Source organism: Peromyscus californicus, unplaced genomic scaffold (genome assembly GCF_007827085.1).
Source record: "Peromyscus californicus insignis strain IS unplaced genomic scaffold, ASM782708v3 Scaffold_7__1_contigs__length_154581171, whole genome shotgun sequence".
NCBI lineage: Eukaryota > Metazoa > Chordata > Mammalia > Rodentia > Cricetidae > Peromyscus > Peromyscus californicus.
Window position 1 is genome coordinate 66,001,459 of NW_026294595.1, and position 25,357 is coordinate 66,026,815.

General features: G+C 40.7%; 2 protein-coding genes and 1 pseudogene across 2 annotated transcripts; all 3 read right to left on the reverse strand.

Moving 5' to 3' along the window:
* Window positions 1-6,631: 6,631 nt before the first annotated feature.
* Window positions 6,632-7,561, reverse strand: LOC128101443 (olfactory receptor 4X2-like). Its single transcript, XM_052724545.1, has one exon. It carries the CDS (start codon window positions 7,559-7,561, stop codon window positions 6,632-6,634), a length of 930 nt encoding a protein of 309 aa, XP_052580505.1.
* A 7,484-nt stretch (window positions 7,562-15,045) lies between these two features.
* LOC128101387 (transformer-2 protein homolog beta-like) lies at window positions 15,046-16,183 on the reverse strand (annotated as a pseudogene).
* A 7,247-nt stretch (window positions 16,184-23,430) lies between these two features.
* Window positions 23,431-24,360, reverse strand: LOC128101508 (olfactory receptor 4B1-like). The gene has a single exon (XM_052724716.1). It carries the CDS (start codon window positions 24,358-24,360, stop codon window positions 23,431-23,433), a length of 930 nt encoding a protein of 309 aa, XP_052580676.1.
* Between the last annotated feature and the right edge of the window lie 997 nt (window positions 24,361-25,357).

Here is a 25,357-nt window from a genome sequence, read left to right on the forward strand (position 1 = left end):
GTAAAATAGTAGCCTTAAATAATTTACACTGTAATTTGCACTGTTATGGGTTCTTATATGTTGATACAAATGTAAACTATTTTTATATTCCTGTTTAAGATAATTTGTATATTGATACAAATATGGAACTATATTTGTTATAATGTACATATATTTCTACTCTTATTTGAAATACTTGTATATTGATACAAATGTAAATTTATATCTACCATACTTTATGTAGGTTCTACTTCTGTTTAGGATATTCGGTATATTGATATATATTTAAGATTATTGTCATATTGCATATCGCACTATATACTCCTACCTCTGTTATAACATCTTGTGTATTGTCACAATTTTGAAGTCATCGTTCTTTACCATACAGTTGCTTATAGACTGTTTACCTTGTTTACGTGAAGCCTTAGTCCTTAGGTTATTTCGGTAGATAAGACTTATAGATTTATAGTCACCTATGCTTGTCATCTCTATAGTTACGTTAGTTAGGTTATCCAGATTTACAGATACATAGGTCAGATGGACAGGTAATCTTCAAACACTTCATAGACCTAGAAAATATGACATTTAAATAACTTAAAATTCTGTTGATGTGAGACATAATTGCTCCTGGCTGCACCAATTTGATCCTGAGAGAATGTTGGGCTTCTAAGACATTTTCATTTGGAAGTTTGTCTTCTTGGCACAAAATGGCCTACTGGGCAAAGAACTGCCCTTGCCTCAATGGCTCACAGTACTAATGCAATGCTATCCTTTTTGGACAAGCGGGACACAAGGAAAGCGACCACTGTACTCTGCCAAGACAGGGTAAGATGGTCTTTCAGAATTCCTGCTTCTGAAAATGGTCTGTCAGATACTTTAGGCCTGTAGCCAATTTGAATGCACCAACAATGCTGAGAAACATTAGGTGACTGTCCAGGCTGCCAGCTGTCTCCGTCTACTCTCCCAAGAGTCCCGAAAGTTGCTTGCATCCATCTACCATTTCTCAGGTACCATTATATTCCTTCTCAGGTCTTTGATGGGATTGAAGACTAGCAGTTATAGTTACAACTTAGTAGATAGAACATATTAAGTATTAGATTCAGGTTCTTTAGGATAGGACACCTTTTGGAATGATCTTTGTAACATGCCATTTACCTATGCTCTATACTTCTCTGGACTTTAGTATGTGTTTCTTGCTTGATATTGTTTGCATTGGTTGTAGTTCCATCTTATCTAGGTCATTATCCCTCATTATTCCTGGACAATATTTGATAACCATTCCTTTGTATATAGTCTTGTATTAGGTTAGAACTTTCTTATTTAGACAAAAAGGGGGAGATGTAGTGGGTAGCCATTCCAGCTTTGATCTGGAAGTTCCAACCCCCATTGAGACTTCGGCAACTGTCACGCCTACAAGGCGGGGCCAAGGGAGGCGCCGGGGGACCCGAGAGCTGGATCGGTGGGCGCTCTCTCTGTTGCGGGACCCTGGATAGTGGAGGTGGACCAAGCAGAGCTCCAGAGAACACCGCTGGACTGTGATACACCTTCCCCAGACTCCGCGACCTACCTATTCCTTAATTTGTAAGTTACGCCATTAAATAAATCTCCTTTTAACTACGTGGAGTGGCCTTAATAATTTCACCAATAGATCTTCACCAACCCCACATCTGACAGAGGGCTGATTTCCAAAATATATAAAGAACTTAAGAAACTAGACATCAACAAACCAAATAATTTAATTCCTGCATGTAAAAATGTATGGATAAAAAGGTTTACTGCGTGACTCACTGTATCAGACTGCAGTTTCCATGACAAGATTCTCCCTCTCTTCGTTTTATTCCCTTTCATCTCTGACAGTTTATTTTGTTTTATATGGGGAGGGGGAGATGGATGAAATCAGGAGACATGATGTGGAGACATAATAACATGATGTGAAAGACACAAAGAATAAATTTTTAAAAAGTTAAAACAATCTTCAGGAAAGAAATGGCATACAGATCTAAACAGAGAATTCTCAACAGAGGAATCTCAAATGGTAAGAAACACATAAAGAAATGTTCTTGGGAGAACTTACCCGTTTTGAGGAGGGGATGAGAGGTGGGTCGAGGGAGGGTTGGACAGGTTGGAGGGAGTGGGAGGAGGGATGAGAGGGGGATCTGTGGTTGGTGTGTAAAATGAATAAAAAAAAATTAAATAAAAAATTTTTCAACATCCTTAACCATCAGGGAAATGCAAATCAAAACAACTCTGAGATTCCATCTTACACCTGTCAGAATGGCTAAGATTCAAAACACAAGTGACAGCTCATGCTGGAGAGGATGTGTACCAAGGGGAACACTCCTCCATTGCTGGTGGAAGAGCAAACTTCTACAGCCACTTTGGAAATCAATATGGTTGTTTCTCAGAAAATTGGGAATCAATCTACCTCAAGACCCAGCTATACAACTCCTGGGCATATACTCAAAGGATGCTCCATCATACCACAAGGACACTTGATCAACTATGTTCATAGCAGCTTTATTGGTAGCCAGAAACTGGAAGCAACCTAGATGTCCCTCAACCAAAGAATGGATAAAGAAAATGTGGTACATTTACATAATGGAGTATTACTCAACTATTAAAAACAATGACATCGTGAAATTTGCAGGCAAATGGATGGAACTAAAAAAACTCATCCTGAGTGAGGTAACCCAGACTCAGAAAGACAAACATGATAGGTACTCACTTATAAGTGGACATTAGCTCTAAAGTAAAGGATAACCATGCTACAATCCACAGCCCCAGAGAAGCTAAGTAACAAGGAGAGCTCATTGGGGGACATATGAATCCTGGAAAGGAGAAATAGAATAGACATCATGGGTGGAGGGGGAACAGGAATAGGAATGATGAAGTTAGGAGAGGATGGAAAGAGTACTGGGAGAGACAACTGTGCGGGGTGTTTACCCACCAACCCCACAGTTCCCCAGAGCTTTCTTGAGTGCGAGCAGCAGGAAATATTAGATAGGATTTAGATTGTGGAGATAAACAGATAGAAAATAAAGGATAGCCTCAAGAAGGCCTGGAACCTATTCCAACGGGCCCTGACTGTCTCTGCCCCAGGGTATTTATAGAAATGCCAAGGGTTGGAGCAAAAGACCTCCCCCCGCCCCAGCACAGTCAAGCGCAGGCCATCTCAGACACCTGCACTCAGGCCGGTGGTCCAATCATCCTCTCTATGCAGACCTGCTGGGCAAAGCCATGAGAAACCTGAAAACAGGCTCCCACACAACTGGAATTGGGGGTATCTCAAGGATTACCCTAGCTAAGACTTCTAGCAATGGGGGATACAGAGCCTGAACTGGCCATCTCCTGTAACCAGGTAAGGCTTTCAGTGGAGGGACTGGGACACCAACCCAGCCACATAACCTTCAACCTACAAATTGTTCTGCCTACAAGATGTGCTGGGTAAAGGTGGTGCAGGAATTGTGGGAGTGACCAACCAATGACTGGTCCAGCTTGAGATCCATACCATGAGAGGGAGTCCATCCCTGACACTGCCTGGAGGGCCAGGACCCAGAGGCTGGATAGCACAGAAACCTAGGTTGGAACCAAACATGACTGGCAAAAAAAAAAAATCAATGTAATGATTCCTAACGATATTCTGCTATTACTCATAGCTCAGTGCCTAGTCCAATTGTCACCAGAGAGGCTTCATCCAGCAACTGATGGAAACAGATGCAGAGACCCACAGGCAAACATTAGAGAGACCTCAGGGAGTCCTGAGCCAGAGGGGTCAAGAACACCAAGAGAAAACCCACAAGAATCAACGAACCTGAGCTAACAGAGGCTCATAGAGTCTACATCACCAACCAGGGAGCCTGCATGGGACTGAAGTTGGCCCTCTGCATATATGCTACAGTTGTGTAGCTTGGTCTTCTTGTAGAACTCCTAACAGTTGGAGCAGGGGCTGACTCTGACTCCTGTGCCAACATTTGGGACCCTTATCCTCCTCCAACCTTCAACTTGATATGCCATGTTTTGTCAATATCCATGGGAGACCTGCCCTCCTCTGAATAGAAATGGAGGAGAAGTGCATGGAGGGGGGTCTGAAGGAGAGGGACTGGCAAGAGAGGAAGGGGGGGGAACAGAGGGTGGGCTGTAAATAAATAAATAAATAAATAAATAAATAAATAAATAATATTCACAGCAAAATAAAAACAAAAATAAAGGTGATAGATACCTTAATTTTCTTCATTGTACTAGACTTTTCATTGGGTATAAGTACATCAAAAAAGCATGTTATAATTGAAAGCAAATATAATTGAAGTGATGTTTCTTTTTATTTAATAGTCTTTATATTTTCTAAAAATTTTATACATGAGCACATTGAAGGAACCCCTGTTCCTTCTTTTTCACCTTCTAAGACCTCCACCTCTTCCAAATTCTCAATCTCCATTTTAATTGTTACGTGTATATACACATGCATATATATATATATATATATATATATATATATATATATATATATATATATATACACACACACACACACACACACACATACACGTATATGTAACCTACTGAGTGCATTTAACTTTGCTCATATGTGCATGTGTCCAACCCTGAGCACTTCGAATTGGACAACCTATATGGAAATTTGTGCCTGAAGACAATCAACTCTTAGCAGACATTAACTTCTTGTGGTTCTTCATCTAGGAGTGTGGACCATGTGGAATTTCCCTCATCTGCATTGTTACATCAACAAAAAAGAAATTCAAAATAAATAAAATCTGCCCCTAATCTGTACAAGGCTCTGAGTTAGAATCCAGTACCCTATCTCCAACCCATCAATTATACAATAACTAAACATATGACCTACACAAACTTAATCAACCATATTTATGCCCAAAACACCGTGCATATTTTGTATATTTAATTAGCAATTTACATGTTTTAGGACTTTCTAGTCTACACATGGTTTTAAAGAACTTAGAAATTGTGTTGCAAAAGGGCAAGTTTAGTATGCAGAAACACCACAAAAAAACATTTATTACTCAATGTTTAAGGTAGATTGTTTAAAATGCTATTAATATGGATTTCAAATATTGATTTTGAAGGTCTTTAAGCAAATACAAGTGTGTATATCATAAGAGTTCATCTGGTTTAATTATGCTAAATCATCTAGGCATGCTTACAAGATTGTAATTTGTATTCAATTCTAAATGTTTTCTGTCATTAAGAAGATATATATAGCCGGGCGGTGGTGGCGCACACCTTTAATAACAGGCTGTGAAATGTTTCCAAGATTTATATGTTACCTGTTACATCTTTAATGGAAGCAAGGAGTTTTAGGGATGTGATCTTACACACACATACTATAGTGACAACTATCTATCATTTAAATAAATTATGTTTTATTTCACTTTTACAAAAAAAGAAAAAGAAAACGGTTTTTTCTTATATTATATATACATATATATTCTCATAATATATCCTTACAATGGTTTCCCCTTCCTCTACTCCCAGCTCTTCCCTACCTCCCCTCCCATCCAGATACACCCTTCTTCAATCTCTCATTTGAAAACAAACAGGTTTCTAAGATAATGATAAAATAAAACAAAAACTAACACATAGGAATAGGCCAAAACAAAAGAGTCAAAGAAAAGACAAATAAAACAGATATAAAAGTGTAGAGCCACTCATTTGCACACTCAGGAACCCCATAAAAACACTAAACTGGAAGCCATCATATATATGCGAAAGACCTGTAACATAAACATAAAAAGAGATGATTATATATATAATATGCATAATATATAATTAAAATTAAAAATAAGATAAAGTTTTTTTTCAAAGAAAAGCCCTGGCGCAATATTATGAGATGAGAAAACTCCACAGATGCCATTGAGTTCACTTTCTGTTGGCCATCTACTGCTGGTCAAACTACCCTTAAGAGTAGTTTGAAGGGGAAAGAATTCTTCAATCTTTCTTTCTCTTCACTCTTTTGAACAGTAAATGCCAGCAGTGTTGCAGAACATCCTTCAGTTTGATTTTCTCTTAACCTATTACAAAATTATACTCAGGTTGTATGTTTTGGAAAGAATAGCACAGTAATGATGTTGGGTGCTTCTGCAGCACATCATATAAGGAGGTGTGCTCCATTGGTGTATATCATTGCTAGTGATGCTCACTTTGGGCAATTGTCTAAGAGGAAGTTAAGTTACATTTCTTTTTGTAATTAACAAGCATCTGTCAAGATACAATGAGATACCTCATCCATTCATTTATTTCTCCTCCAAAAAAAAGTATCTCTTCTATTAAATGAAGTGTTTGTTTCTATCAAGAGTACATTCATAAGACAGATTGCTCAAAGTAACCCTGTGAAGCAAAGATGTTTCTGTCCCATGTCACAGTAAAATTACCATAGGAGGTGAACCTAAACCAAAAGAAGTATACTCTAGTATTCTGCTGCAAATTTTGCTATTGTAGCTAGAGGTAAGAATGAAAGCAATCTAAAATAGCTAATTATGTAAGAGTATTTTCATAAAAGGAACTAATTTGCATGTATTTTAGAAGATGTTCATCAGTTACAATAATGCTGTCCTTTCCACTTAGAGTGCCCCATCAGTTTGGACTCAGCACCATTCCGATACTGATAGCCAATATCCAGACTCTATTTCTCATCTACTTTCATTGTCCTGATCCATAGACTCTTCATGGCTTTCTTCACTTCTGCATTTCTCAGGGAGTAGATGATAGGGTTGAGGAGGGGAGTTATCACTGTGTAGAACACAGCTACCATCTTGTCGACAGGCAGGGTAGCAGAAGGTCTCAGATAGATGAAGACACATGGACCAAAAAACAATATAACCACAGTGACATGGGACCCACAGGTAGAAAGGGCTTTGTACCGTCCTTCAGAACTTTGAGTCCTCAGATGAAACAAGATGACCACATAGGATGCTAAGAGGACCACAAAACTGATCACAGACAGTGTACCCCCATTGGCGACAATCAGCAGACCAATGAGGAAAGTGTCTGAGCAGGCAAGTTTAAGCACAGGAAGCAAGTCACAGAAATAATGGTCAATGACATTGGGACCGCAGAAGGGCAAGTGGAAGATCAGAAGGATCTGGGCAAAGGAGTGTACAAAGCCTCCCACCCAAGCTATTCCCACAAGGACAGCACACACCTGTCGGTTCATGATACTGGTGTAGTGCAGGGGCTTGCAGATGGCCACATATCGGTCATAGGCCATCACTGTGAGCAGGAAAATCTCAGTGCCACCAAAGAAATGCATGAAGAAAAGCTGTGTCATGCAGCCCCACACAGATATGGATTTCTTCTCAGCTAGGAGATCCAAGATGAGTTTGGGGGCTGTTGTAGAGGAGTAGCAGATCTCCACAAAGGAGAGATAGCTGAGGAAGAAGTACATGGGGGATCCAAGACTTCTGCTGGCTGCAACAGTGACCACCATGAGGAGGTTCCCCAGCACAATGGCTGTGTACAAGAGCAGAAATATCACAAAGCAAACTCTCTGCACCTCTTGATTGGGAGAGAGTCCCAGAAAAATGAATTCAGTCACATTGTGTATGTTAGCCATAAGGGAGCAAGTTGGATGGTATGACCTGAAATGACATGAAAGACTTCATGAAATAAGTAAATTAAATAAAACCTTTTGCAGGAAACCTGTGGACTAAGTGTTTTTAAATGAGTAGGAGTTAATAACGAAAAAAGAGCATACTAAACAGACAGAGGAGGTGTTAATGCATTGTGTATGGCTGGAATTGTGGAGAAAATGACTAAATATAAAGCTGTATGAAAAAAATGCCCTTGATATAAGAAGGTGTGTTAGAGACTTCAGACTTTACCTACAGCCAATGAGGATTCATCAAGGATGTGTCAGCTGAAGAGCATAGACTTGTTTGCAGAGAGGGGAGTCAATGAGGGATGACCAATTAAAACTCAATAAATCCACTCATTGTTCAACATGGGGCATCCAGGATAGTATTGCTATAGCCAAGTCAGATGCTTTTATAGTACTTTTGAACATCTTTATTGTGCTTTCCCATACGTATTTCCTTCTTTGCCTTTCTCCTATCTCATTTTCTTTCCTTGGTTTACGGGGCAGGGGGGGGGGGCGGGGGGGGGGCGGGGGGGGAGTACTCAATCTCTCACATACTCATTAGTGTCTTCAGAAGACATGTTCATGGTGTACCTCCCTTGGCACATTGTACCCCTTAGAGAGACCACAAGCCTGTACACAGTCATAGTCTGTGATCTTCAATCCGCTTCTCCTTCAAATTCTCACTTTGTATAGTTGTTTACTTGATGATATCATCATAGTTTAGGCCTTGCACAATTTTCTTCTTTGCTGACATGCTCATTTCCTCTAAACTTGTGCCCTCAGTGTCAGTATTCTGGCAACCTTTCATAGTGCACTCATGCTCTGGGACTTCATTCCCTACAGACAGCTATCTAGCTTCTCAGGAAATCACCCAGACTGACACTAACTGACTTGAAACTATCCCGGTACATGCTAGACTTTGTCCAAAGTAGTTGAGGACTGTATTGTACCCACAGAGCCTCTCCTACAGCAAGACTCCAGGACCCCTGAGAGTAGGAGCCAGATGACTTCCACTCATATCACAAAGCTTCCCCTCCTTCAGGGATCAGACTAGTGATACAATTTAGTTCCCTACAGGCCCAAAGGGACACACTAGTACAAGTACAGGGGGAAAAAAGAGAGTGAAGACCAACCAAAAATCCATTCATGAAAGAAGGCACTGCTCAAAAGCTGAACTCCTGACCTCACACATTCAGGTTTTTGCATATGGCAATTGTGTGATATCTAGGAAGTTCTTTAACTTCTTAGAGGCTAAGGTTCCAAACAATACCATGCAGACAACACATGCTTCAGATATTGAGACCATAGATTCCACTCCCAGTCTGCTGGTACAGGTTAAGTTCTCATCATAAGACTCTTTGTGCCACAGCCATAGGTCCTCACAGCCAGCGGTCCTTCTTATCTCATGACATTTTGGGATCACGACATTTGCCACACTGAATCATAACTATTTATGCACTCATCTGTCTAGCTATCTATCGTGTGAGCTTCCTTAAGGCAGGGACTATTTCTTTCTCACCACTTCATTGCTAGTGTGTTAAGCATCTCATGGCACCACTCCCTTTTCTTTCAAAGTACACTCAGTCATCACATGTGAAAGAAACCCATGAACAGAAAACTAAAGCCACACCAGAGTTCTTCTGGGTTTGCTGCTCTGAATACACATATGCAAAGAAGTCTCTGGATTCCCACTGTTTCTTGCTGAGCTAACGGAGAAGTACTAAGGCAACTATGGGCTATCCCTGACTCCCTGTGTAGCAGGATAGATTGGCTCCCCTTTCAGACTTAGACTTGGAGACAGAGACTATACATAGATACAGAGACACGAGGACTCAGCTCTACCTGATTATTAAGTAAAAGAAAAGTAGACTTGCCTCCCAGGTGTTCCATAGAAAACTGATCACTCAGAAGGCTCAGCCTTAAGTTCATGCTGCCTCGATGACACCAAGGGAGAAGGCATGATCCAGTGAGAGGAAGGAGCTCCCCAGAGATCTGTAGTCTCTCTTCCCTTCCTAATAAGACAGAATGCCTCAAGGGAAGCAGGACCTCAAATGCCTCTACAGAGAACAACATTAGATCAGAGAGAAATGCAAACCAATTGAATTTACCCAGTGTTCACAGAACGCTGAGCCATGAGGGATTGTTAGCAGGTGAGAATTCATCTACCCATCGTAAATCTAATCTGGTGGCGTCACATAAAATGGCACACTAATAAGAGTGGCCCAAGGATTAGGGAACATACATGTCAGGAAATTGAAAAAGAACATCTCCTCATTGTCTGTGATGAAAAAAAAAAAACTGAACAAAGAAAATAGTGCAAAACACAGACTCTCCACCAGGGGTGGCTTTGCCTCAGAAGAGGTTTGGTTCTGTCTAAAAGCACTTTCCCATTGTCCAACCTAGTTGAAAAGAAAAAATACCAATGACATTAATAAGGTAGAGGTCAAGGATGCAGAGAAACACCTTACAAGGCACAAGACACTCCCATATAACAAATAGCCCAAAGTGAAGAGGCCACAGACCTACCATTAAGATATCATGGCACAGAGGAAAATTAATTTGCCTTGAACTGATAATCATTAAAGTTGTCATTTGGTAGATTGCAGGGGAGTTCATAACACTGTTATGAGCATGCCTGTATGTACATGAAGCTTCCTGTGGTAAAATATCTTAAAGATGCTATAAAATCATTCTTCAAACAAAATATCCTTTATGTCAGTGCAACACATAAAAACTCAATCTTGAATAAAGATTAAACAAAATATACTAAATTTAAACTAATTATTAATAAGAAAACCGTAAGACCTATTAAGATTTAGAAAAAAGTTTGAAACTTCTTTTTGCATATTCAACTCACGAATCAGACATTATCCTTTAGAAGCAAGGATAAATAAATAAATAAGCAAGCAAACAAACATGAATAATTAGGGCTGGAGGAACAGATCCATAGTAAAGAGCACTGACTGCTCTCCCAGGCCCAGGTTTGATTCCTGGCACACATGGCAGTTAACAACCATCTTTAACTACAGTTCCAGATAAGCTGATGCATCTCTTCTGGTCTTTTGTTTTCTTTTGGTTTGGTTGGGTTGTGTTGAGTTTGGGGTTTTGGATTTTGGTTTTTATTTGAGACAGGGTCTTTCTACATAGTCATGACTGTCCTAGAACTCACCGTATAGACCATGCTGGCCTCAACTCACAGAGATCCACCTGCCTCTGCGTTCAGAGTTTTGGGAATTAAAAAGTGTGCACCAACACCTTATAGGTGTAGCTTCTGACATTACTACTTGACACAATTTCATGGAAAACTCCATGATCCTCTGGCTCTAACAATCTTTCAGATTCCTCTTCTGCAATGTTCCCTGAGCCTTAGGAGCAGAGGTGTTTAATAGGTATGCCCATTGGGATTAGGAGCCATGACTCTGCATTTTGGTTGGTTGTGATTTTTCTCTAGTGGTCTCTGTGTGTTAAAAGGAGAAGTATCCAAGTGGGCGTTGGTGGCACACGCCTTTAATCCCAGCACTCGGGAGGCAGAGCCAGGCGGATCTCTGTGAGTTCGAGGCCAGCCTGGGCTACCAAGTGAGCTCCAGGAAAAGGCACAAAGCTACACAGAGAAACCCTGTCTCGAAAAACAAAAAAAAAGAAAAAAAAAAGAGAGAGAGAAGTATCCTTGATGATGAGTCAAGGCTATATTTATCTGTGAGTATAATGACCAATGCTCATAGATTGTTGTTAGGGTTTATGCTAGTTTAGTAAATTAGTGCCTGTGGAGTCTCCTCTAGTAACCATTATTTCATTAGTCCTGAGTAGCTAGCTAGGTATCCATTCCAGGAATGGGCTCCCTCTTGTTGATCAAGTCTTAAGTCCCCTGTGGTGTGACTCCTTGCGCAGCCTTGGTGCAGTGGGAGGGGCTTGGACCTTCCTAAGCTCAGTCAGGCTCTGCTGGCTCCCCATAGGAGACCTTGATTTGGGGGATGTGGGGATGTGGGGTGGCTTGGGAAGGAGGGCAAGGGGGTGGGAGGAGGGAGGAGGTGGGATCTGTGTATGTAAAGTGAGTAGAAAATTTCTTAATAAAGAAAAATGAAAAAAAAACCTATAAATCTGTTCCAAGGGCTGATATAAATGTGAATCAATGAGAAAATTATACCATTAATTGAAACAGTAACATGATATAAATATAAAAAAAAAGTCTTAAGTCCAAGTAGAGAACTGTTGGCTACCAACAAGTTATACACACTGCTACTGCACCCTTAGGGTTATCATGCCATGCTTGTCATTGATGTGGTTTGTTGCCATCCTAGCTGGGTAGGAGTGTTGGTTGCTTCCCTCCTTTAGAAGCATGCATGGTACCTTTTGGTATCATAAATGCTAGTCTTCAGGAAGCGGGCATTCAGATCAGTTCCAGCTCAGGGGTCTCTGGGTCCTGTATCTGAAGGACATGGAGTCTTTAACAATAGAGGCTTACCTTCTACCTCTGGGGAGCAACCAAGGGGAGTGGCAACATACTGTATGTTTTGAGAGTCTCTTGGAAAACCCTAGCCAACAACTCAAAAGAGAGCTTCCCATGTCTAGTATTGGGAGGGGGGGTTGTCAGGTGGTCTTTAGAGTCTTGGAAGGAACAATGTCAACCCAGATAAGTTTTTCTTTGGCTCTTTTTCTCCTATTAGTTTGTTTACTCCTATCTTAATTTATTGTTATGTTTTATCTTATTTATTATATTATTATTCCTTAGATGCCTGTTCGTTTTCTAACAAGAGATGGAAGGGGTGTTTATCTGGAGGAGAAGGGAAGTGAGAATGAATGGGAGGAGTTAGGAGGGAGGAAAATGTAATACTATGTATTTTTTTAAAAAAAAATACTATTTTCAATAAAAAGAAAAAGTTCATTAAAACTATTATACACAGCATTATTGTATTAGAGGTTTGTTATTTGGGCATCTTTGTGAAAATGTTAAGTGGCTGGACTTCCATGTACTCATGTTTTAGTCTTCTGTTTTGTTCCATTTATTTGCATGTCTACTTTTCTGCCAGTACTATATTGTTTTTATTACTATAGATTTGTGATATAATCTTAAGATCTGAAATGATAATCTCTCCAGCATTGTTCTTTTTGCTCAGGATTGTTTTGTCTATCCAAAGTCTTTTGTGGTTCCATATGAGTTTTAGGATAGTTTATTCTGTTTCTGTGAAGAATAAGGTGGGGATTTTGATTGGGATTGCATTTGATTTTGTAAACAGCTTTTAGTAGGATGGGTATTTTCACAATGTTGATTTTACCACTCCATTAGCGTGGGATGTCTTAATTTTCTATTGTCTTTCCCTATCTCTTTCTTCACAGGTATAGTTTTTCATTATAGAGGTCCTTCATTTCCTTAGTTAGATTTATTCCTAGATAGCTTATTTTCTTTGTTGCTATGTGAGTGGGAGTGTGTTGTGATATCCTTCTCTGTATGTCAGTTGGTAGTGTATAGAAAAGCTATTGATTTTTATGAGTTAATTCTTTATCCTGACACACTGCTGGATTTGTTCATCATTTCTAGAAGTTTTATGATAGAATTTTTGGGATCTCTGATGCATAGTAGCATATCATCTTCAAATAGAGATAGTTTGACTTCTTTTCCTATTTGTATCCCTTTAATTTCCTGTAGTGGGTAGCCATTCCAGCTTTGATCTGGAAGTTCCAACCCCCATTGAGGCTTCGGCAACTGTCATGCCTACAAGGCGGAGCCAAGGGAGGACCCTGGAGACCGGAGATCCGGATGGGCCAGCTCTCTCTCTCTGTTCCTGGACCCTGGACAGTGTGGACGGTGGAGGTTGACCGAGTAGAGCTCCAGAGAACACTGCTGGACTGCGATACTCCTTCCCCAGACCCTGCGACCTACCTATCCCTTCATTTGTAAGTTGTTCCACTAATAAACTTTGCTTTTAACTACGTGGAGTGGCCTTAATAATTTCACCAATAATTTCCTTCTCTTGCCTTGTTGCTCCAGCTATTATTTAAAGCACAACATTGAGGAATGGGGATAGTGGACATTCCTGTCTCCTTCCTGACTTCAGTGGGTGCTTTAAGCCTTCTCTCCATTTAGGATGATGTTGGCTGTGGGGTTTTCATACATAGCTTTTATTGTGTTGAGGCACATGCCCTCTAGCCCTCCATTCTCTAGGACTTTTATCATGAAGGTGTGTTGGATTTTGTCAAAACCCTTTCTGCATTCTATTTAGATAACCATGTGATATCTGAAGTCCATTTATGTGCTTTATTTCACTTATAGATTTGTATACAATGAACCACCCCTGAATTTCAGGGGTGAAGCCTTCTTGGTCATAGTGTATCATCTTTTTATGTAGTCTGTATTCTGTTTGCAAGTATTTTATTGAGTTTTTTTAAGCCTGTATTCATCAGAAATATTGGCCTGTATTTGTAATGCTTCCTTGTTCATTTCTTATTCTATAATTTAGGTCTCCTCTTTCTTTTGGGAGGTAGTTGGGCCAAGAGTTTCTTAATTTTGTTTATCTTCTAAAAGAACCAGACCTTAGATTTACTGATTTTTTTGTATTGTTTTCTTTATTTCTATTTCATTGATTTAATGCTGCCAATTGGGTTTAGATTTGGTTTGTTTTTCCAAATTGTGTTTGTGCTCTTTCTGACTTTTTAATGTAGACACTGAGAGCTAATACATTTCCTTCATAGGACTGTTTTCAATGTGTCCCAGAGTTTTGTTGTTTTGTCTTTTTATTATAATTCACTTCCAGGAAGATTTTCTTTCTTTCTTGATTTCTTCTTTGACCTACCCATTATTCAGTAATAAGTTGTTTAATTTCCATGACTTTGCATATTTACTAAAGGTTGCTTTTTCTGTCAATTTTAAGTTTTATTGTGGTCAGATAGAATACTAAGAGTGGTTTAAATCTTTTTGAATAACTAAAGATTTGTTTTGTGCACCAGGTGTGGTCTATTTTAGAAAAGATTTTATCTGTGGCTGAGTAGAATGTATATTCTTTGTTGTTTGGGTGGAATATCCTATATATATCTCTTAAGTCCATTTGATTTGTAAAGTCGATCAATTCTGATATTTTTTCTAATTATTTTTCTGTCCAGAGTCTCTCAATTAGTCTCTTGGCAGATTAATGTTAGTCTGTGTCTTTAAATCCAGTAGTGGAATTTTTATAAAATTAGGAGCCCAGAGTTTGGTGCACATATGTTTAGGATACTAATGTTTTCTTGATTAACTGTTCTCTTGATTAGAATGAAGTATCCTTTATCTCTTCTGATTGGTTTTAGTTTGAAGTCTATTTTGTCAGATTCTGGAGTAGTAAAACCTGCTTACTTCCTGGTCCCATTTGATAAGAGTGCTTTTTTTTTTTAGAAAGAAAAGTAAAAATCAAACTTGTTTATTGTTGTTTTTTGCCATTTGGTAGCGTTTTACACACAGGCTTCGATCTTCAGAATACCCTGGATTCAGTATAAAAACCTTTTAAATGAAGTTTTTGTACAATAGAAACTTCTCAGCAGTCAAAATTTGGACTGTAAAAAAATACATGCAAAACATACATTTCTGAAAACACTTAACTTTGAACAAAGCACCGAACTACACAAACGCAGAATGAAAACAGCATGTCAACTCCACCAAAAGTAGTCATCATAAAAGGTGTAAAAGTCACCTAGCTTCACTAGGCACTGTTCACTTTTTAAACAGGAGACAATAGAAAATATTGTCCACAAACAATATCCCAGCTCTATGGCAGCTTTCATAAAGTCTTCAACCTAATGCTTTAATAGCGACGAGGTGAGTATGATTGCGATCTGGACCGAGATCTGTATCCTCCACGACTGTAGTAAGAAGAAGGTGACCGCCTTCTGTAAATCTGATCCCTGTCTTGAGCGGCTCTCCATCCACCTCCTCCACCACCTCCTCTGTATGATCTGCTGTAATAGTCCTGATCATCATAACCCTGATCATACCCTCTGTCATAATAATCTCAGCGGCGTGAGCTGCCATAAGTGGGTCTCCCCATGTAAATTCCTGGTGTTGGGATATGGGGCCTTTTTGTTATAGAGAAATCGACTCTAATTCAGCGTCCATCAAGCTCCATTCCATTGGCATGTTCTTTAGCTTCCTTGGCATCATCTACATTTTCAAAATATACAAAGGCAAATCCTCTTGAACGTCTAGACTGTTGGTCATACACAGTAGACACATCAGCAATGGGACCATATTTAGAGAACACTTCTCTTAGGTCTCTTTCCGTGGTGTACAAACTCAATCCAAATACTCCAAGACAACAGTTGGGGTCAGGATTTGCCCGGTTCCCAACATGACGCCTTCGAGTAGACATGGGAGAATGGCTGTGGCTGTGCCGTATGCGATAATTTCGGCTGTAAGACCTGCTCTGGGATCGTCTATGGGAGCCGGATCGAGATCATGACCTTGTATAATGCTTTCTAGAACTTCTTCTGGATCTGGACCTGGATTCAGATCTGGACCTTGACTTTGATCTAGAATGCCTTGAATCTTCCTTGGAGCGATCCATGAGCACTTCCACTTCTGGAAGCAGAACGGGATTCTCGTTCTCCGTAGTTCTGCTCGCCGCTGTTGCTCATGGCTCCGGATTGTTGTCACCGCTCCTGGCCTTTACAGAAGCTGTCAAGCTCCTGCCTTCTTACCAGAGGCCCTGCCGCAGCCTCTCGCGACGACACACTTTTGAGAGTCGATCAGAGTGCTTTTGTCTATCCTTTTACTCTAAAGTGCCTATCCTTAAAATAAAGGTCTTGTAAGCAACAGATAATGGATTTTGTTTCTTGATCCATTCAGTCAGTTTGTCTTTTGATTAGAGAATTGAAGTCATTGATATTTGTGATGTTTGAATGAGAACTGCCCCATAGGCTCATATATTTGAATGTTTAGTCACCAAGGATTAGAACTGCTTGAGAAGGATTAGAAGGCTGGAGGAGGTGTGTCACTGGGATGGGCTTTGAGATTTTAAAAGCCAATGCCATACCCAGTTTGTCTTCTCTCTCTCTCTCTCTCTCTCTCTCTCTCTCTCTTATCTGTCTGCTGCGTGCAGCACAGGATGTAAATCTCTCAGCTACTGTCTCTGTGTCAGGTTTGTCTGTTTCCTGCCATAACCATGGACTACTCCCTAAAACTTTAAGCAGTCTCTCGAATTGAAGGCTGTCTGTTGTAAGAGTTGCCTTGGTTGTGGTGTCTCTTCACAGCAGTGGAACACTAAGGTAATATTTAAAGGTATTATTTAAGTGTGTCAGTTGTAGTCATCTTGCTGTTGATTTTGGAGCTGTTTGTGTTCTCAGTGGTATTTTGTGTTTTAATAATTATAGCTTTGTATTTTTTTCCAATTTCTCAGCTATGCTCATTAATCTCTTCAGCCCTAACTTTTACTTCCTGTATTTTCTCGAGATTTAGTTTGTTTGATATAAATGTTTTAGGCTGTTTGTATTGTTGAAAGTTTTTCCCTCTCCTTCAATTACTGAGGATAGTTTTTGCTGTATATATTAGTTCCGGCTGGCCATCATAGTCTTTCCGGAGGTAGAATGCATTTGTCCAGACTCTTTTGGCTTTCAAATGTTCCTTTGAGATTTCAGATGTTATTCTGATGAGTTTTCCTTTATATGTTTGAATTTTTTTCTCTTGCAGCTTTCAATGCACTTTCTTTGTTATGTATACTCAGTGTTTTAACTATGATACGCTGTGGTGATTTCCTTTTCTGGTCTTGTCTATTTGATGGTCTGTGTGCTTCTTGTATTTGTGTGGGCATGTCTCTCCTTAGTTTGGGCAAGTTTTCTCCTACGATCTTGTTGAAAACCTGAGTTATGCCATTGACTTGGGATCTTTCTCCCTCATCTATGCCTATAATTAAAAGGTTTGTTTTTTTTTTTCATGGTGTCCCATTTTTCCTGTGTATTCTTTCCTGTGGTTTTCTTTGTTTTTCATATTTTTTTCTTATTTGGTCTAGAACATCAACTTTACCTTCAAGTCCTGGTTTTCGATATTCTGGTTGATTCTTTCTATTCACAAAGCTTTCCTTTGCGTTTTCTAGTTGAGTCATTGGGTTTTTCACTTCCATCTTCATTTCAGCTTGGGTCCTCCTCAGTGTGTCTATTTCCATATTGAAGTCCATTCTCAAGTTCTGGATTTTCTTCAGTTCCTGTTGACTTTATTTTTTATGTTTTCTTAGGCATCACCAGGCATTTGTGCTCCTTAAGACGTTTGTCCTTAATTTCATTGAGCTGTTTCTTGGTATCTTCTTTAAACTCCTTGAATTCTTTGATGAAGTCTATGATTGCTCTTTTAAATTCTATGTCCTACAGTTAATCTATCTGATTCTTATTGGCAAACATTTCCACAGTCGTGGGAAGATTTGAAGAGAAGACACTGGCTTGATCTTTCACATAGTTGGTATTCTTGCAATGAGCTCTGATATGTGGGCTTCCTTTGTTAGTTCTTAGGTTTGTTTTTGCCTGTTTAGACAGAGCATGTTGGGGAAAAGAGAGTTTTAGGGTGTGGGTTAGGTCTAGAAGTTGAAAATGGCTTGAGTGGAATGAAGTCTGGGGGATAGAAGGGACTGAGCTGGTCTGCTAGACATGTTTCCTGTTCCCAGCCTAGAGTGTGAGGGTAGATCTGTCCTGGTGGAAAGGTTGAATATGACATGGGAGAGTCCTGTGGTTTGGGTAATATGTAGTGAGGATCCTGGCCCAAGCCTCTTTGCCACGCAGGCAGGGAAAGTCAGACTAAGCTGGTGCATTACTTATGAGACCCAGGTTAAATCTAGCAAGCTGTGGGAAAAGTATGTGTGGTGTATATGGAAAAGGTGTGTATGAAGATGGCAGGAATATTCACCAGGCTAGACCTTGGTGAGGGATATGTGAAATCTAGGTACCAAGTGGGGTTGTGGGGACAGCACAGAAGGTACATATGAGTGGTTGCAGGTAGAGTAGGTCCTGGTGGAAGCCTAGAGCTTGGCTTCCTCACAGGCCTGGGTGGCCAGACCAGGCTAGAGCATTGCTGTAGGATCCATGCCAGATCCGGCTGATTGTGGAAAAACAAAGATGGTGTGTGTGGTAAGAAGTACTCACCAAGCCAGACCTGGAGGAGGACAAGTGGAATTCTGGGTATCTAGTTGAGAGATGAAAATGGTGAAGAAGCCTATGTTTTGCTTACAAATAGGAACTTAAAAATACTTCTCAAAGCTTTTGTAAAAGTAAATATATATTTATTTGAAGGAAAAAGTATATGTATGCCATGTTGCAGGAGTGGAAGTCAGAGAACAATTTTCAGGTGTTGGTTCTTCCCTACCACCATGTGGAAGCTGGGGATCAAACTCAGGTCACCAGATTTGGCAGCAATCACTTTAATGTCTCACAGATTTTATTTACAGTATCTATTAACCCAGGCATGATCTCTGGGTACAAATCTAGATGTTCTGGCTCCTAGGCCTGATGTCTTCCTCCATGCAGTCCCCTCATCCATCATGCCTGGTTTATGCATCCTGACAAGGACAGCTGGAGTTTCCCAACCCTTCTTTGTCTTAAGCATTAGAAATACACCCCTAATTGTCACCATAGAGCCTTTCTCCAGTAACTGATGAAAACAGATGCAGAGATCCACAGCCAAACACCAGGCAGAGATCCAGGAGTCCAGTCGAAGAGAGAGAAGAGAGAATCTATGGGTAAGGGGCATCAAGATCATGATGGGGAAACCTTCAAAGACAACCAAACCAAACTAGTGGGAACTCATGAAATTTAGACCAACACCTGTGGAGCCTCCATGGAACTGGACTAGGCCCTCTGCATAAGTGAGACAGCTGTGTATCTTGATCTGCTTAAGAGGCCCCCTGGCAGTAGGTTCAGGATCCATCCCTGGTGCATGAGGAGGCATTTTGGAGCCCATAGATAGTGGGGAGGGGCTTGGACCTGCCTCTACTGAATGTACCAGGCTCTACTGACTCCCCATGGGAGGCCTTACCTTCTTGTAGGAGGGAATAGGGGGTGGGTTGGGGGAGGAGGCTGGAGGGATGGGAGGAGGGAAGAGGGGGATCTGTGAATGGTATGTAAAATGAATAAAAAAAATCTTAATAAAAAAAGAAATATGCCCAATATCCACTAATGAAAGAACTTTTATTTACTATGATTATGATGTGTTCCTACAGTGGCACACCATTCAATAAAGAAAATATCAAATTATTGTAATCCACAGTACAAACGAGTTTCAAAACATTAAAATCGGTGAAAGAGGCCCAATACAAAGAGGGTGCCCACCATGCTAGCATTTCTGTGAACACAGCAAGACTCTACACTAACCCCTGGTGGCAGAAGTTAGACCAGCAGCTGCTGTTGGAGGAGGAGGTGGTGATATACAGAAAGGACACAAGAAAATCAGCCATGTCTTCACTTAGATGTCAGGGAAACAGTGTATGTACTTGTCAATAATCATTGGATTGCATGCATTGGTTTTTACATTTCACAGGATATAAATTGCGAGTCAGTAGAATGCTGCCATTGTGAATGAAGCTCCAGCACTCATCTCAGGACATGAGGTAAACATGGAAATGGAAGGGCTTGGTGATAGACAGACGTGATAATGTTTCTACCCTGAATCACTTACTTCTTCACTTCTCTCTTATTTCAGATTCTGTTCCTTGCAACCAAAACCTCATCTAAATGGCATTTAAATTTCTAAAGCTATGCATTCAGAACAATTAATTACTATTTCATTAACATCATAGAGTTGCTTTGAAGATTCCGGGAAGTAATGGATGTAAAAAGGCTTTGAAATATGCAAAAGCTATTTACTCAAATAGAATGCATATCAATCACTCCAATAATAAATCCAAACAGGGATTAGGGGCATTCTTATGGAGTTTGTAAAGCTGATATCTTTTCATTGCAAGATAATATATTCACACCACTTTAATAGTTATAGTTCAATTAAGGGAACTCCTTAAAAAAAAATTCTGCCTTGCTTCCTGGTATCCTCATATCTGACCCAATCCCCTTTCAAATGATAAATTCTATTGGCATCACCTTGATGTCTTTGTTCATTGTATAGCTCAGTTCCTGTTATGTATGACTTGTCATGTAAGGATACCTGGAAAGAGCACAGATGTAGAGGGGGAGGAACAGGCTGATGATTCAATATGGTCAGCCTTGGGAATACATGTGGAGAATCAGGGAAGGTGTCCTAGAATTCCCTCCAAAACTGCAAGGAGACAAAGCAAAAACATGAACTTTTGCCATTGGATGCCAAGATTCTTTCACATACCACAGTATACTAACATTAAAGAGAAAATGAATAAAGTTGAGGTCACAGAGCTGGTGGGGCAGGGTAGGGTTCCATTTTTGAATTGAGGTTCCCAAGAAAAAGTCACACCTGGGTTTAAGATTCTAAAAAACTAACTGACCAATTAGAATTTTACAATTATCATGAGCTAGCTTTAGAGACATTAATAGCCATTCATTGCCCACTTCTGTGCCTAATCTAATGTTCTTGTGGCTATAATATGAATCTTTGGGGTATTTACTGACATAATGGACCACCAGCTTCACAACTCAAAAACTAAAGATGTCAACATACACTGTCTGAAGCCAATAGCAGAGACTGCACACACACACACACACACACACACACACACACACACACACACACACACTGTTCCATAACCTATCAACCTGATGTTCACACCAGTGTGTTGCTAATGTTTTCCTGCCTGGCCCACAGTCAGGACAAATCTCTGACACCCGCCAGTCCCACAGCCATTCAGACCCAACCAAATAAACACAGAGACTTATATTGATTACAAACTGTATGGCCATGGCAGGCTTCTTGCTAACTGCTGCTCTTACAGCTTAAATTAACCCATTTCTATTAATCTATACCTTGCCACGTGGCTTGTGGCTCACCGGTACTTTACATCTTCCTTGTCCTGATGGCGGCTGGCAGTGTCTCTCTCACCCAGCTTCCTGTTCTCTCAATTCTCCTCTCTCTTAGTCCCGCCTATACTTCCTGCCTGGCCACTGACCAATCAGTGATTTATTCATTGACCAATCAGCAACACATTTGACATACAGACCATCCCACAGCACTTCCCCTTTTCTTTTCTTAAAAAGGAAGGTTTTAACCTTTACACATCTCCAAAGTCAGCTTGGTATATTTGGGAATTTGGGCGTAGCTTCTCTTACTACTTCCTGCTGGAGTGGGGTGTTGTATCTTCTGGGGAAACAAAGAAAATTTTAGGATCATGGAGTAGTCCGTGAGGCTGTATCATCTGAGCCAGTTGCCTTGAAACCATTCTGCATGTTGGATCATCTGGGCCTTGGTGTCACCTTTCAGGGGGTCTTGGCTGGTCAAACCTGATATATCTTAATCTGGAACAAATCCATAGCCTCTGGCTTTCTGTGGTAACAAAAGCAGAGCCTCCTTTGCAAATCCACATATCCTTACATCCAAATTTTGAAGTCAAGGTACCTTTAAAATATACATTTTGGCATAACTCAACAGCTTTTGCAATCAAATGTTTTTCTTCAGTTACGAATATCAAAGAGAACATAATCCAGATTCTCTGTGTGGTAGCCATCTTTACGTGGCTTATTTTTTTATATTAGCTTGAGCCTATTGCTTTGAACTGCAGCCTTCTAAGCCTGAAACGGTGCTGGCGCTGCTGGCTCCGCCCACTTCAGCTTCCCAACATGGCGGTGATACGTTTTCTGCCAGCTCTGGGAGCCATCAACTCTCAGAAATAGTGGGTCTATGCTTCTATCAAAGCAGCATGTAGCCCAGAAACCTCTTTTTTTTTTTTGTTTTGTACTAGCAAAGGCTAAATCCACCACACAGCTTAATGTGCCACTTGCAGAGGCCTCATTCCCACCATACTGCAGGTCGAGCATGCACGCACGCTAGGAACCTGCCAGTAGCTCAAGCCAGCAGGCTGCCGCTAACTTGAAAGAGACAACTAGGAACTGTTTTTAGCTCCGTTTTAGAATCTTTTTTCTCAGGTTTTAGGTGGAAACTCTTGCCACCACGTTGGACGCCATTTGTTGCTAATGTTTTCCTGCCTGGCCCATAGTCAGGACAAATCTCTGACACCCGCCAGTCCCACAGCCATTCAGACCCAACCAAATAAATACAGAGACTTATATTGGTTACAAACTGTATGGCCGTGGCAGGCTTCTTGCTAACTGCTCTTACAGCTTAAATTAACCCATTTCTATTAATCTATACCTTGCCACGTGGCTTGTGGCTTACCGGTACTTTACATCTTCCTTGTCCTGATGGCGGCTGGCAGTGTCTCTCTCACCCAGCTTCCTGTTCTCTCAATTCTCCTCTCTCTTAGTCCTGCCTATACTTCCTGCCTGGCCACTGACCAATCAGTGATTTATTCATTGACCAATCAGCAACACATTTGACATACAGACCATCCCACAGCACCAGTGTATTTGAAAAATGCCTTGATTTATGACTTTTTGTTCTATGAACCTGTCACCACAGTGGAACATGGTGTTTGGTGTAGCCTGAGTCTATGTTCTCAGGCCACTTAACTCATATTGGCTCAAGAATAAACTATTTTGTTCCTTTTGATGTGAGAGCTATGTTTTATATCCACACATTACAGAAGCTCTATTCCTCAATCGTACACACTACAGATTACTGGAAAAGAGAGGTATAATAGCCCAATTTGAACATACTCCAAAATACTGATACCTATGACATGATTGAAGTCAAATAAAACAAAAATAATGAGCATGTAGATTTTGATCTGCCCTTTCCCTGATTATTAAAGTCAGATTCACGTTCTTGTCATATTAGTCATGTTGTTCATTATTTCAAGTTTCTAATTTTATTCCAGACTTGAGTTCACCTTCTTGCCCCATAACTTCTTCACAGCATTTTTCACCTCTGCGTTCCTGAGTGTGTAGATGATGGGGTTCAGCATGGGGGTGATGACCGTGTAGAACACAGCCACAAGTTTGTCTTCAGTGTAGGTGGAAGCAGGTCTCAAGTAGAGGAAGATGGCAGGTCCAAAGAACAAGACGACCACCATAATGTGAGAGGCACAGGTAGACAGGGCCTTGCGCCTTCCCTCAGCAGAATGATTTCTCAAGTTGAACAGGATAACAACGTAAGAGGACACCAAGAAAAGGAAGGAAAATACAGAGAATAATCCACTGTTTACAAACATAATAACCCCAACCACAAAGGTGTCCGTGCAGGCCAGCTTGAATAAAGGATGGAGGTCACAGAAGTAGTGGTCAATCACATTGGGACCACAGAAGGGCAAGGGGATAGTGATGAAAATCTGAATTATGGAATGAAAAAAGCCCCCCACCCAGGAACCAGCCACCAGATGGTGACACACAGTCTTACTCATGATAGTTGTGTAGTAAAGAGGTTTGCAGATGGCCACATAACGGTCATAGGCCATCACTGTAAGCAAGAGGATCTCAGTGACCCCAAAGAAGTGGAAAAAGAATATCTGAGCCAGACAGCCCTTCAGGGAGATGGTTTTAACTTTAGCAAGTAAGTCAGTGATGAATTTAGGGACAACAGTAGAGGAGTAACAGATCTCCACCAGGGACAAGTAGCTGAGGAAGAAGTACATGGGGGAACGCAGACTCTTACTGATGTTGACTGTCACAACAATGAGGCCATTGCCCAGCACTGTGGCCAGGTACACAGGAAGGAACAGTACAAAGCACACCTTCTGCACCTCTGGATCCTGGAAAAGGCCAGTGATGATCAGTTCAGTCACATTATTTACACTGACCATGGCGTCAGTTCAGGTGTGCCAGACACCAGCTGTTGAGGGACCTGCAATAAAACAAGCAATAACTGTGACATTATTCACTTTGTTTATATCACTTCAAAGAGTGAAAACCAATTTACAATGTGTTGAGGTGTGCTCACTGAACATTGAGTGCTAATTTTGTAACACTTTATTTTAATTACCTTAATTTCATTATCAAAAAATGAAAACCTAGTAGAAAATTAAAAGTGAGAGAAATTTTTTATTTGCCAAAGATCACACAGAATATGGTAAAACTTAAGACTCAGACCAGTGTTTCTGACTGTCCGGGGTTCTCTCTAATCCATACAAGACATTGAGACAGTGGTAGAGCACTCAAGTAAAAAGCCTGTTTGTATCGCTTGCACAGCATTTCAATAGCTCTCTCCCACTGTGAAATCCCCTTGGAACATCTCTGATCTGCTCCTCATCTCTCTTCTCTGCACCTCAGGAACCTAGCTTCTCACAGATCATTCTCCCCATATTTCCCTATGCTGTCTTCTTTCCTCAGCCACACACACTCTTTCCTCCTCCAATGACATAAGCAGATACGAGCCATGTTTACATGCTTTGGGGGTGTGATGCCGTGACACCAGGACACGCTGACTTTGGGTGCATCTTATCCCAAGTGCACTTTCAGTGATGTCACCCTGGTTGATTGAAATGTGGTCAGGTTGTGAGGCCAGTATAGGCACACTGGAAACCAGCAACACTTCAGAGCTGAGTTCTTGTTAAGGAGAAAGAGTTGTTAAAACATTGGCAAAGGTGCATAGGAGAGCATTTCCTCTCTACACCTGTTGCCTCCTTCCAAGGTGAGGGAGCTGTAGAAACATAACCATAGCACAGTTATCCACAGCCTGCCATTAGAGGAGTGGGCTGAATTTGGAAGGAGAGATTAGGTACACCCAGCTGGGCCCTTTCCCTCTCCTCATGTGAAATGTTCCAGGATGAACTTCCTAATCAGGTTCAGGGCCAACTTCTG

Bases quoted from the DNA above. Each gene is read 5' to 3' on its own strand.
- LOC128101443 (XM_052724545.1), bottom strand. From the start codon at position 7,561: ATGGCTAACATACACAATGTGACTGAATTCATTTTTCTGGGACTCTCT.
- LOC128101508 (XM_052724716.1), bottom strand. From the start codon at position 24,360: ATGGTCAGTGTAAATAATGTGACTGAACTGATCATCACTGGCCTTTTC.